The following is a 14254-nucleotide window of genomic DNA, read 5'->3' on the forward strand; positions in this document are numbered from 1 at the left end:
ATATATGCGTGCTCAGTCGCTTCAGTTGTGTCCGACTCTTTGCAACCCCATCAACTGTAGCCTTCCAGACTCCTCTGTCCATGGGATTCTCCAGGCAAGAATACTGAAGTGGGTTGTTATGCCCTCCTCCAGGGGTACTTCCCCACCCAGGGGTTGAAATGCTTTCTTATGCCAATTCAAATTGGTTGACCAATTTAACTAATGATTAAGAATGCTCAGTATTTTCCATTTTTGGCTTTTTCCATCACTCTCAAAGTCTGATAAAGCTTTCCCAGGATTTCAGCCACACAGCATGTACGGCCCTAGGCAAACATTCCCTATATCACAGAGATATACGTACACACACACATATATATGTTACTGAAACACTTTGCTGTACACTTAAAACAAACACAACACTGTAAACCAACTATATTTCAATGCAGTTTTTTAATTGCCTAAAAAAATAGATATTTAAAAATAAATACAAATTTTAAATGTGTTTGATTTTATAACATCTTTCAAAAGTGTCCTTTTGAAAGGAATTGGTCATTTTTTTAAGAAAATGAATTATTTCCAGGACCAGGCAAATAGAACACTGACAGCAGTTAGAATGGAAACTCTATGAAGGTAAAGAACAAGCCTATTAGTTCACTACTGTGCATTCAGTGCCTAGAATGTGTTGAACAAATGAATGAGTGAATGAATGTACACAGCCAGGCTACTCTAGTGGGATCCACGGGTGGACAACATGACCACTGATGTTCCTGCTCAACCCCGAAACCTAATTCCCTGAAATGCTTTCCTAAAAGGAAATCATAGCCCCATGTGCTGAAGGCATGACTCCATGAAGCTGCCACTATTTATGCTACGATATGACACTTTTTAACCTCTCTAAATAGTTGTTCTTCACATGACAAACAACAGACCTCGGAGCCTTCCCTGGACCAGCCCTGCTCACAGCCGGGTGTGTCCCTCCCCGGGGCCCTCAGTCAGGAATGGCCGAAAGAGGCCGGCCAGCTGGCCCGCCAGACCCGATAGTGGCTGTCAAGCCCCACAGAAATCTGTGAGACCTGCCAAAGAATTCCGAGGCCTCCGGCCCAAGCCCTCTCCCCTGGTCCCCGTTGTCCTGGCAACCAGAGGCCGAGCTGAGTCAGCGTTTTTGTCTGACAAGCTGCTTTCTCCTGTCCACTGAGCCCCAATTAAGTGAAGGATGGGGGTGAAAGCAATGCTGAGTCTGCCTGAGAATAATAACGGTTTCTCAACAACACAGAGGGAGCGAAGGCTTCTCTACTTAAGATTCTTCCAGGCCCTGGGGGCTGACAGGAAGTCCTCCAGTCAGAAATCATCTTTGAGCCAGAAAGACCCCAAGCTTCACATCTGAATGAATAAAACAATGGAATACTCTACTCAGATAAAGCCAAGAGTCTGTTTTCATGTCAAGGAATCGTTCTTTCAGAGGGACAAATAGGGACTGAGAAGCTTGTTTCTCAGTTTCTGACCAGTTACTCAAATTTTCCATTTCATTGGGTAAAGCTGTAAACATGCCCTTTATGATACTGAGCAAATATTGTGTTGGTTTTTAAGCTGCAACAGCAGAATAGTCTATAGTCTTGAGGGCATGTGTGGTTCATGGGTTTTTAAAATTTATGTCCAGCCTTGCTGTAGAAAGGATTCCAGGCAGCCTAAAATAGATAGGTCCAAACTCAAAGCACCACATCCATGGCGGATACAGAATAAATAGATGACTTCTCAAAATATATTAAGAAAAGAGGTAACACACAGCAGTATAATACACTACCAGTTTTGTTTTAAACTAAATATATATTTTAAAAAAAGAGATACATACAAAGACTGGAAAGAAATCACCAGCATCTTCACAGCTCTCTTGAGGTAAAAGAATAGATGACGATTATGTTCCTTTTTGGTTTTGATTATTTTAAATATTTTCTTTTCTGTGCAATAATTTTACTTCATTACTATTTTTATTTACATATAGTCACGGTCACACTTTGTGAAATTGTACGGTTCAGAGTTTTGCCAAATACCTAATACAGCTGTGAAACAGCTACCCCAACTAAGACACAGACTGCGCTCTCACTCCCCAAATCCCCGAGTGCCTCTCCTTTGCAGGGAGCCCCTCCCTCACCCCTACTCTGACAAACACTCTTCCGCTGTCTCTATAGTCCTGCCTTTCCCAGAATGTCATATAAATGGAATCATACGTTATGAAGTCTCCTTCTTTCCCCCTTCTTACAGTTATCCCACCTCCAGAGCACAGCACCCTCAGCAGAGTGGTTTTCCAGAGGCTGGGATTTGCCCTGGGGTCGAAGGTCAGGGAGAAAAAGTAATGAGACAGAACCACTTGGGTTTGCTTGTTTGGGCTGCACGGCATGTGGGATCCTACTTCCCTGACCAGGGATAGAACTTGTACCCCCTGCCTTGGAAGCGCAGCATCTTCACCACTAGACCACCAGGAAAGTCCCTGCAGTCTGCTGAGTCTGGATTTTTTTCAATTAGCAAAATGCTCTCTCTTATGTCAGTCAGACAAAAACAACAAAAACAGCTACTACTAGTTATAACTTAAAAAGTTAAAAACTCTATGAGAAGATAGCAAGAAGTACATTGTCCAATTGAGGTTTTTTGTTTTGTTTTTGGTCATGTGGCTTGTGGGATCTTAGTTCCCAGACCAGGGATTGAAGCTGGGACCTCAGCAGTGAGAACTCAGTATCCTAACCACTGCACCACCAGGGAATTCCTGAGAACTGCTTTCTTTTCCAGGGTTGTTTTTACTTTGATGAACCTGAAACTTCTTCACCAGCAAAAAATAAAACTGTCATTATCACAGACAATGGAGAATGTCTTTCATGAAAAGTCATTCTCCATAAGGTCTGTGAGAGACACTGAAAGCAGAGAAAGTTTCCTAATAAGGCCATGTTCTGCAGACCTGGCTGGGATCCCTTTGGGCCCGTTAGCACCCCTGCCCTGGGAGCACCTGCCATGTTTCGAGATAATTCATTAGTTATCAGATACAAGCAGTTCAACTGTGTTGCTACAGCAGCCAACGTTAATGCATAGGAATCATTTTGAACAAAACTCTCTTACTTAAAAAGATTCCTAATCAGGGGAGATACCAAACCTCACCAGCCCTTTGATCCTAATTCTGTAGTTATCCAACAACTTGCTGGCCTGTGGGGACTGAAAAGGAAGGCAAAAAGCACGTTATGCTCCTTTCCCAGAACTCTGGGCTCAAGTGATCTGGTCTCTGCTCCAGTCATGAAAGTCAAAGATGGCAGCCATTGGAACCCCACAAAGTGGGGAATGGTTTGAATTCATCCTTCTGGCCACCAATTCGGATTAGATTTAATCATTTTGTCTCCAGTGATAAAACATAAGTTATCTGAAGGCAGCCGTGTCTCGTTTATCTTTTTATTATTTTGCACTATGCAAATGTTGAGTGAATAAACAGACGAGACAAAAAAAGGAATCAGAAAATAATTTTCCATCCTGAAATAATGGAAGTTCACTTCAGATCTGTAATCAGACTTTCCTCAAATTCATTGGGTTAATATCTTCTGCATGATTTCAGTGATAAGTTCATGTCTGAGTCCTTGGCATCAGAAGGTACACGTCAGATTGTGGAAGAAGGACCAAGGAGTTGTTTTCTCCGCAGACTACGTGCCTAGAGGAACAATGGCATGGAAGCAGAAAGAAGAAGAAGGAAAAATGAAACAATATTTACATAGCATATAAGGAGCTTCCAGGGGACTTCCCTGGAGGTACAGTGGTTAAGACTCTGCACTTGAAATGCAGGTGGCTTAGGTTCGATCCCTGGTCAGGGAACTAAGATCTCACGTGCCGAGAAGCCACTAGGACTGTACACCACAGTAAAAGATCCTATGTGCTGCAACAAAGACCCGAAGGAGCCAAAAATAAATAAATAAATAAATAGTTAAAAAAAATACAGAGTAGTGATAATTTCCTAAGAATTAGGGAATAAATTCATTCTACTTATTAAAATGTACCAACCCCCTTTCCTACCTAAAGATGAAGGATAGGAAGGGGCTTCTCTCCCAGAAATTGTCCTGTGAGAGGAAGGTCAAGGCCTGCCTGCAGGGCAGGGGCTCTGAGAGGACAGGCTAGACAGCTAGGGCCCTCCTGCAAACTGCAGGGGGACCAGGCGAATTACCAGGCTGCACAAATGGTAAAGAACCTGTCTGCCAGTGCAGGAGACATAAGGGATGTGGGTTGGATAACTGGGTCAGGAAGAGCCCCTGGAGGAGGGCATGGCAACCCACTCCAGTATTCTTGCCTGGAGAATTGCATGGACAGAGGAGCCTGGCAGGCTACAGTCCATGGGATCTCACAGAGTCAGACACGACTGAAGCAACTTAGCATGCAGGGGAATTACTAAGTGCCCAGAGAGCAAAGGATATTCAGGCAGTTGTTGACTATGAAGAACGGAGAGTGGGACAGAAAGAACAAATGGAATTGACAATCTTCAGAGCTCTTCAGGGCCAAAGTGCCTCTACCTTCCTACCAGATGCTAGAAGGCAGCTAAACAGGTGAGCCAGGTATCGCTTTTACTTCCAGTCCATTAAGTTCAAATCGTGATGCTTGAGAGCAAAGCAACAAAAGAAAGAAGTGAAAAAAAAAAAAAAAAAACTACACACCAAGATGATACACATAATCCACACCTGAACAATCAGACATCTTGGCAAACGCCCCAGAAAACTGTCATCACTCTAACACCATTTATTGTACGGTCTTAAATAATATCTTTGACCCTGAGAAGCAAGCTAATTCTGGAAGAAGGAAAACGTCTTCCACTACTTAAAAAAGTCTCTTTAGGCCTTTCTTCCTGTATTCCATAATAAAGATAAGAAGACATCTGAACCACCCATTCCATCTTCTCCTCCTCCATATGTGTGTGCTTGCACGTTCAAAGCTAACTATGTGAACCTCTGTGAGCAAATCTGGACAGTATTTCTCCCCGTGTCCTGTACAGGGGAGATGACACTGTGATGAAGCAAAATACTCTGAGTTCCACAGCCTCTAGGGATCAGCATTTAAGGAACTTGGTTGGTATTTCTGTAATACAAACCATCAATACTAACATGCTGGTTCAAAGGCACCTATGGTTGGCATAAAGGAAACAATCTGGGGCACTTTCCTCCACCCCTTTTCAGAAATGCTTTCTGTGGGAAAGGAGGAGGTGGAGTAAGAGAAAGAGAAACAGAACAAGGCAGAAACTGAGAAGCAAGTCATTCTTTGCAGGATAGTCATAGCTTTGTGGGGGAAAAACCATTAAAATGTATAAATGCTAATCTACTGCTATTTAATTTACTCTGTATTATAAAATAGATATATTATTCCAAGTAGAATCATTATCCAAAGACAGAAAACCATAATACAACCATTTCCTTCTAAGAAACATGATAGTGTATATCTAAAAACAGTATAAACAACTGTTGCCCTGAAATAACTATGAAAGTTCAGACATAAATCCTCAGGGTAAAAAAGCATAATAATGGTCATATTACAAAGTTGTATTCCTCAAATTTAGAGGATAGTTCAACAGAACAACAAAGCACAATTTATATTCACTTCCCGCATTTTCAAAGACTGTCTAAGGAATTCTTTTAATTCATCATGGTTTTTAAACTTCACACAGTGTAATTGTTAGTCACTCAGTCATGTCTGACTCTTTGCAACCCCATGGACTATAGCCTGCCAGGCTTCTCTGTCCATAGAATTCTCTAGGCGAGAATACTGGAGTGGGTAGCCATTCCCTTCTCCAAGGGATCTTTCCGACCCAGGGATTGAACCCGGGTCTCCTGCGTAGCAGGCAGATTCTTTGCCATCAGAGCCACAAGGGAAGCCACCTCACACAGTATAAAGTATCACACAGTACAGATACTTTGTATTTTAGAATTTATTTGATGAGAAATTCATTATTTACCTATAGCAGTAGGTGTATATTTTTGAAAGTATCAGATATAATAATACCAAAGGGAAAAAAAATAGTGTTTAATATCCCCATCCCCCTGCAAAAAAGCTTTCTGGAACAGTCAAAACTACTCATTTCCTTAAACATGGAAAGGAAGCTCCCCATGTACCTTGCTTCATGTGAGTCATAAGGCAAAGTCTGAAGAATTAGAACAATAAACTGAAGCCTTCCTCCCCAAAATGCAGCCAGCAAAATTTATGAGGCCTGAAAACATGTGCTACATTAGTTGAGCAGCACAGAAGAGAATTCTGCTCTTGCACAGACCAAGCCATTTCAGCAGGGAAAAGGCTGTGGCCTCCTTCAAGGACTTTCATTTATTTTTTGAAGGGAAGCACTGAGCCTGACTCACTGAGGACACACCCTCTTTGGATGGACTGACTGCATGAATACACGAACGAGTGGAGGATGCCATGGAGGTGGCTATTCAAAGCCCAGGCAGTTTTGCAGACCCCTCTATCAGAGTCCATAGGCAAAACATTTTGCTTTCGCAAGCCCCCTCAGTTTTCTCTTTTTTTCATGCTTCATGGCAGATTAAAGACAGTTGCAGATTCACTGTCATTTCCTCCATGAACACTCTCTGTTATCTGCTCTAATTTGGGGTAGGAAGGGTAGCGGGGATTAGAGGAGGAGGTGCACACTGTGACTGTTTGATCAAGAGAATGTGGAAGAAGTGATTCTGTGGCAGTTTCTAGAGCCAGGCCCTAATACACTGGCAGCTTTCAATTCCTGTCTCTTAGAATATTCTCTCAGGGAGACCCAAGCTGCTATTCCAAATAGAATAGTTCCACTGCTCTAAGATTGCCAAGCTAGAGATGCCATGGGCAAATACTTCAAGTTTTCATCCCAGCTAAGCCCAGACTTTCAGCAGCCCTCACCATGAGGCCACACACTTAAGTAAACCCACCTTGGACCCTCCAAGTCAACCCATCCATCAGTTGAATACCACTAAGTGGCTTACTCCTTGGAAGGAAAGTTATGACCAACCTAGATAGCATATTCAAAAGCAGAGACATTACTTTGCCAACAAAGGTCCGTCTAGCCAAGGCTATGGTTTTTCCAGCAGTCATGTATGGATGTGAGAGTTGGACTGTGGAAGAAAGCTGAGCGCTGAAGAATTGATGCTTTTGAACTGTGGTGTTGGAGAAGACTCTTGAGAGTCCCTTGGACTGCAAGGAGATCCAACCAGTCCATCCTAAAAGAGATCAGTCCTGGGTGTTCATTGGAAGGACTGATGTTGAAGCTGAAACTCCAATACTTTGGCCACCTCATGTGAAGAGTTGACTCATTGGAAAAGACTCTGATGCTGGGAGGGATTGGGGGCAGGAGGAGAAGGGGACAACAGAGGATGAGATGGCTGGATGGCATCACCGACTCGATGGACTTGAGTAAACTCCGGGAGTTGGTGATGGACAGGGAGGCCTGGCATGCTGCAGTTCATGGGGTCACAAAGCGTCGGACATGACTGAGCGACTGAACCGAACTGAACTGAAGTGACTTCAGACTACACTATGTATAGAAGAACAGTCCAGCTGAGCCCTGCCTCAACTCCTGTCCACAAACTGTGTGATATAATAAAAAGGCTATTTGGTGGGAAAGGGGGAGGATGGGAATAAGGGATGGTTAGGGAGTTTGGGATGGACATGTACACCCCGCTATATTTAAAATAGGTAACCAACAAAGACCTACTGTAGAGCGCAGGGAACTATTCTCAATGTTATGTGGCAGCCTGGATAAGGGGGAGTTTAGGGGTGAATAGATATATGTGTTACGTATGGCTGAGTCCCTTTGCTGTCCATCTGAAACTATCACAACATTGTTGATCAGCTATATACCAATATACAATAAAAAGTTTAAAAATTAAATACATAAAATGGTTATTCTTTTAAGCCACTAAGTTTTGTGATAAAAAGTAATTGGTACATACTTTTTCTCTCCCTCTAGTGACGAGTAGTGAAAAGCCAAAGGTAGCCATGGTAATACAGCTAGTCTGTGTGCTCATAGATTTGGCTCTCAAAATAGTGCAAGTAGAGAATGGATGCTTGGAGCAGAGTTTTGGGCCTTTAATACTTCTGGAGAAAGATTTATTTTACTCTGATGGCAAGTGGCTACCTACCTAGTAGCCTTGGCCACGAAGCCTCCACCAGGTACCACCAAAGGCCATACCTGCCTCATGAGCTCCTCCTGGCGCATCCTAATCCTCTCTCTCTCCATCTGGATCCTCTGAAGCCGAAGCTTCTGCTGCTGCTGCTGTTGGGTGGTCAGCGCGTTGGGCATACTCATGAGCCCCGCTGATGGGTTCTGAGGGGGATGGTTCTGCTGGCTCAGGGAACTGGGTGCCATCTGCTGCTGGTGTTGGTGATTCATCACTACAGGAGAGAAGAACAGGGAGATGAGTGGCCAGGACCACAGCACCTTATCAAAAAGAGACCATCAGAACACTGTGGCCTTTAGATTCCTGAGATTCCTTCCAAAGTACTTTGCTGCTTATCATTACTGTTTAAGTAATCATTACCTTAATTCAATTCACAGAGACTCAGATACTGGCCCCTCTCCTGACCCACCTACTCTTAGCTCTTGTGCCCTGTTAGAAGTCTGATTTCACACCTTGCCTGTGTCTAGGGTACATTTCAATCCTTAAATAGAACATAGTGGTCATAAGCAAATTCCACAAAGGTTACCACAGCATGAAAGCTAATTTCACCAGGACATCTGGGTGTGTGTGCCTGTCCTCAGACAACCTGCATGTTCATGGCAGAGCTAAGGAGGGCATGTGATCATTGATAGTGGTGGGTGTAAAATAATATTTAGGACAGGTGAGCGAATTGACAGGTAAAACACAGCACCTAGATCAGGGGTCTACACAAAAGCGGGACCCCATTCATGCTTTGTTAAAAGAGGACGCCCAAAGACATGATTAGTGAGAAATTATTAGTGAATGATTAGAGAACATTTAGTGAGAATTATTAGTGAGAGAAATTATATAAAAGATGCTAACCATGTTTATGACTGGATAAAGGCATAGACGTGTTTTCAACTTTTTAAGGATTTTCTATTTGTCTGTATTTACCAATATTAAAATTTTAGCATACAGTATTTCATGTTACAAAACACTTTTAAATAGTTTAATAAATTATATAATTGGTGTCCCCTCCCCGCAAAAAATGCATCTTAAAAAGTGCTAGTTTTTCTCAAGACAGTTAACCTATTAAATTTGCTTAACTTCTACTGGGTAATATCCTGTAATAAAGAAAACCATGTTTTCCAGTCTATCTGCTCCTAAGTCAGAGCCAAAGGCAACAATGTGTAATTTTATATACTTACTTCATTTCTGAGGAAAAAAAAACAAAAAATGTAATTTGTGCTATATTTGATATCATTACCTTTAAAGATAAAATTATTGGCATATTTTACTTAAAGTTCAGGGTGAAATATTTCAGATCTTCAGTTTGATATAGACATTACATGGACACATATTATGACCAAACTTTCTTAGGTGAATTTTAAAGTAGCCTAATCAATTATGTATTAAATGAATGTGTAGAAAACACAAACACACACACACATACACAGTGAAAAAAAGGTACCAGGGAACCCTCCTACACTGTTGGTGGTAATATAAATTGGTACAACCACTATGCAGAACAGTATGGAAGTTCCTTAAAAACTAAAAATAGAACTACCATATCATCCAACAATCCCACTCGTGGGCATGTATCTGGAGAAAACCATAACTTGAAAAGATACATGCATCCCAATGTTCACTGCAGCGCTATTTACAATAGCCAGGACATGGAAGCAACCTGAACGTCCATCAACAGAGGACCGGATAAACCAGGTGTGGTACATATATACAACGGAATATCACTCAGCCATGAAAAAGAACAAAATATATTTACAAAGAGAAACAGATTCACAGACCTAGAAAACCAACTTATGGTTACCAAAGAGAAAACACAATAGGGGAGGGATAAATTAGGAATTTGGGATTAACATACACACATTATATAAAATAGACAATCAACAAGGGCCTCCTGTGTAGCACAGGGAATTCTACTGAGTACTCCATGATGACCTGCATGGGAAAAGAATCTAAAAAAGAATGAATGCATGTATGTATATAACTAAATCACTATGCTGTACACTGAAACTAATAAAACACTGTAAATCAACTACACTTTAATAAAATTTTTAAAAAGAAAGGAAGAGAAAACAAACCAAAACTTAAGATTTTCTGTAGAACTGGCTTCCTTAAGGAAGAATTTGTTCCTTGACAGGAAGTTCCTCTGGGTAGGAGTAGAGGTGGGATAAAAATCTCTTTTTTGAAATTTACCTCTAACTCACTCAAATCTTTATTGCATTCCCACTATGTGCTGGATGCTGGGTTTGTAGCTGGATAAACAGCTCTTGCCCTCACAGGAACTAACAGGCTATTGCAAGGAACGTGTGGAGAAATGAGATGGGGTTTTATGATTGCCTGTGAAAATTAAAGTGAAAGTTCCTCAGCTGTGTCCAACTCTTGGCGACCCCAGGGACTGTAGCCAGCCAGGCCCCTCTGTCCATGGAATTATCCAGGCCAAAATACTGGAGTGGATAGCCGTTCCCTTCTCCAGGGGATCTTCCCAACCCAGGGATCGAACTCGGGTCTCCTGCATTGCAGGTAGATTTTTAACCATCTGAGCCACCAGGGAAGCTTGTCTGTAGAGCACTAGAATGTTAGGCTTTGTAAAGATTCCTGGAGAACATCTAGTTCAGCTTTTTATTTTGCGAAAGCCAGAGAGGCAAGGGGTGTGCTCTGCTTAGAAACAGGTACAACTGGAGCCAAAGTTGAACTCCTGACACCCTGTCCACCTGCCCTTTCAACTGTCCTTCGTCGTCCTCTGTCACACCTGAGACCAAAGTCCAGGAACAATCACTGAAACTGGGGCAACCCCTCTACACACAATTTGCCTTCAATGAACCACAATGAAAGGCCACTTAAACAGCAGGCCCTCAAAACAGGCTTCTGGGCCCAAAGGTTGCTCAGGTTACAAGTAGGCAGGGCTGAAGGAGGGTTTGGACAGGCTGACAACTCTGCTCAATCACAGAGAAGTCGCTCAAGACAAGGTAAGATACTGGAGTATTCTGCAAAAATAGTTTGGGTTTCACTTCCTGAATCAACTCCACCGCCAATAACTCTCACCTCCTGGCACAGAACGAAACTCGGTAAATGATGGGATGAATGAATGAAACCAGCTGGGCATTCCTTACGTTCTTAGTCCAAGAACAGAAAAAAAGCATCGTTGTGACTGATGCCAAAATAACTGAAATAAATAGTTCATTTCTACAGCGTGGAGCATAGTTACAATCTCTATTTGAAGGCCTGGGTAGGAGAGTCAGGGATTGGGCACATACTGTGTCATAGGGAAAAATTCTCTTAAAATAAGGATTCAAGTAAGACAAAGTCCAGATACTCAGAAGGGTTTAATTCATAAGACCTCTTTCAGGCCAGAAGAAGGAAGCTTAGATAGAAAAATAGTGATTATCTCCAGGCACAGTTGTTTCTGAACCTTCTGCAAAAGTACGCTCCTATTTATCTGATGTAACTAGCACAGGAAAAAGAAGCCCAATTGTGTCTATAAGAGGAATGTGTAAATTGAATATTTCCAATATCACAAATCCCTAGGTTAGGAAAAAGAGGCTTGAAAATGTTAAATTTTTGTTAGTAGTTCAGAGGGTTATTTTTTTTGGTCACTCCATGTGGCATGCAGGATCTTAGTTCCCTGACTAGGGATTGAACCCTTGCTCCCTGCAGTGGAAGTGTAGAGTCTTACCCACTGGACTGCCAGAAAAGTCCCCGGAGGTTAATTTTTATAACTCAGATACCTTGAAAAGTATTAAAACTGACTCAGGTCTGGTACTTACTGACATGTCAAGTCAACTGGATCAGAACTATCTTCCATGACTTGGGAAGCCAGCCCTGTCATTTGTTCACACACAGGACTGTTACTCCACTCCACACATCATTCAGACACTGGGAGTCAGGTTTTACTGATGTCTGCATCCTTATCTGGGGGCAGTTTAAGACTGGGTGGAGGTCGCTTCTAGAAAACCACACCTTTGCTAGCCTTTAAAACACTAGCCCTTACAGGGACCATCCACAGGCAGGCACGGTGGACATGCTGCTTTCTTCCATTTAATTTAGATTTGACCATTTAGACTAAACATCTCCAGTTATTAGCTGTAAGGACTGGAAGAGAATAGAACTTAACCAATGGCTTTGTCTTCAAAATAAATCACACCCACCAACAGAGAAGTCTGTATGAGAAAATTCATCTTGATACTGTCCATAACAGCAAAAGATTGAAAACAGTGTCCACCAATAAGAGATCATGATTCATTCAGAGGAAGGCTATGTAACTATTCCAAAGAATAATCTCTGTAGTTACTTCTATGAAACAATCTCTAAGAAGCAACTTTCAGAAGGGGGAAAAAAAAAATCCAAGGAACAGGATGTATGTAAGAGCATAATAGTTGTAATTAGAAAAATAGGGGTGGGGTGGGGTGCACATTATGCATAAAACAGTAAATTTCTCAAGAAAAATACACAACAATAGGTGCGTCTGGAGAGGAAACTGGGTGTCAAGGGTGGGAAGAGATCTTCCTTTTCCTCTTCTGTACTGTTTGAAGTTTTTCTGTGTGTATTACTTATGTAAAATATACAAATGCAAAAATAAAACACAGAAATCAAAAGTATGGTCATGGAGGCATCAAATACGCAAAATATTTTCTTGGTGGAATGAAAGGAGGTAAACCCTAAATTATTTGAAAAACAACAAATAAGGCTTAAAATACAGTCAAGATCCTCAAAACTAAGAGCCTGCCTGTGCAGCTTCTCCACGTAGAGGTGAGGAAGCAATACCCAGAGAAACAGTGAACTGGGGGAAGGCCATAAAATAGTCACGGCCTAGGAGCCAGGTGTCCTGACTCACTCCACATGCCCAAGATCTCCCCTGTTGCTCTGCTCCCTGCAGTTGTTTCATTTCAGAGAGTTACTCACTGAACCTTTTATTAGGTTGAATCTTGTGAACTTTACCGATGGTTGAGGTTCTTTAAAACCACTGCTTTCGTAGCTACTCAGAGACAAAGGGGGGCAGAAGAGTTTCAAGACAGAGATAAACAGAGAGGAAGTCTTCCGGAGAATACAGGAAGGAAAACATCTAGATTTGCAACAAACGAAATACTTCTTGGGATAATATCCCATAACATTTTAGGGAGAGAATAGTTCAGTTTAAGAAAAGAAAAAGAAAACAAAACGTACAGTATCTCAAATGCAGTATCTGAGGCCAAACCAGGTAAAGACAGACTACCATTAAATGCCTTACAAATGCTAAAGACCTAGTCAGGTCTAGACTTTTTGCCTGCCCCCACAGAAAGGAAGAACCCAAACAGAAGCGTTCTCCACTGAAGCAGGAATGCATCAAAACTAAAGCAGAGACTTCTCTTTTTTCCCTTCCAAGAGAGTCAGAATTTAAATTCAAATCCACATTTATCTTTTTCACTGTTTTCATCTCCTTTCCCCCCACCCCGCCTTTTTTTTTCCTTCAATAATTGACTTTCTCTTGAGTGTTTGGCCATCAAACATAACCAAGCTCTACAGACGTAACCAGACATATTTCACTGCTATTATTCAATATGAAAGAAAACACCAAGAAAAACAAACCCCACAGCATTTAAGATAGGAACACTCTTCTGAGTCAATGACTGTGAAGTAAATGGTCAACATGGGAATGGGGTGTGCAGAGGTGCATGGGGGGTACCCATGACCCTCTGTCTAAGGCCCACTGGGACAGTGATGCACCCTCTAACTTGCTCCAGCAAACATACCACTCGGTCATGTCTACAAAGGCCCCCAAGATTCGAGGCCAGGAAGGTCCCTGGACTCCATTTTAAGCCAGCATGTCATTTGCTGTATAAGAAGCAGACCAGAAAAAGGTTAAGGCTTCACTTCTGAACTTTTTGCCTTTTGCAGCACCAGGAACTGAGAGCGACAGCTCATAGACAGAGTATTTTGGCAGCTTCCCCAAGCCAGGAGCTGCAGACTAGGAGGGAGGCCAGGGAATCAGACTGCCCAGCGAGCCTCCTGGAATGTTTGACAAACGTCTCTCTGGCCGCGGAGAAGTTCAGTGGCTTGGTTTTCTGTGTCCTGGGCTTGCTTTCCCCCACCCCTCTTTTTTTAAAATAGGCTATGGTTATATACACACACACGCAAACAATGCCAAGTGAAGA

The 14254-nt window shown here is 42.2% G+C and overlaps 1 protein-coding gene across 2 annotated transcripts in view; it reads right to left on the minus strand.

Moving 5' to 3' along the window:
* WWTR1 (WW domain containing transcription regulator 1) overlaps positions 1–14254 on the minus strand; it is a 149038-nt gene that overhangs the window by 21534 nt on the left and 113250 nt on the right. For both annotated transcript variants that reach the window (XM_086387961.1, XM_086388039.1), the window contains exon 4: positions 8153–8355. In XM_086387961.1, coding sequence (XP_086244087.1) covers positions 8153–8355 — 203 coding nt within the window. The remainder of the gene's footprint in view (positions 1–8152; positions 8356–14254) is intronic.

Source organism: Bos grunniens, chromosome 1 (genome assembly GCF_055505025.1).
Source record: "Bos grunniens cultivar Pamir isolate PY7600 chromosome 1, Bosgru_T2T1.0, whole genome shotgun sequence".
In the NCBI taxonomy this organism is placed as follows: Eukaryota; Metazoa; Chordata; class Mammalia; order Artiodactyla; family Bovidae; genus Bos; species Bos grunniens.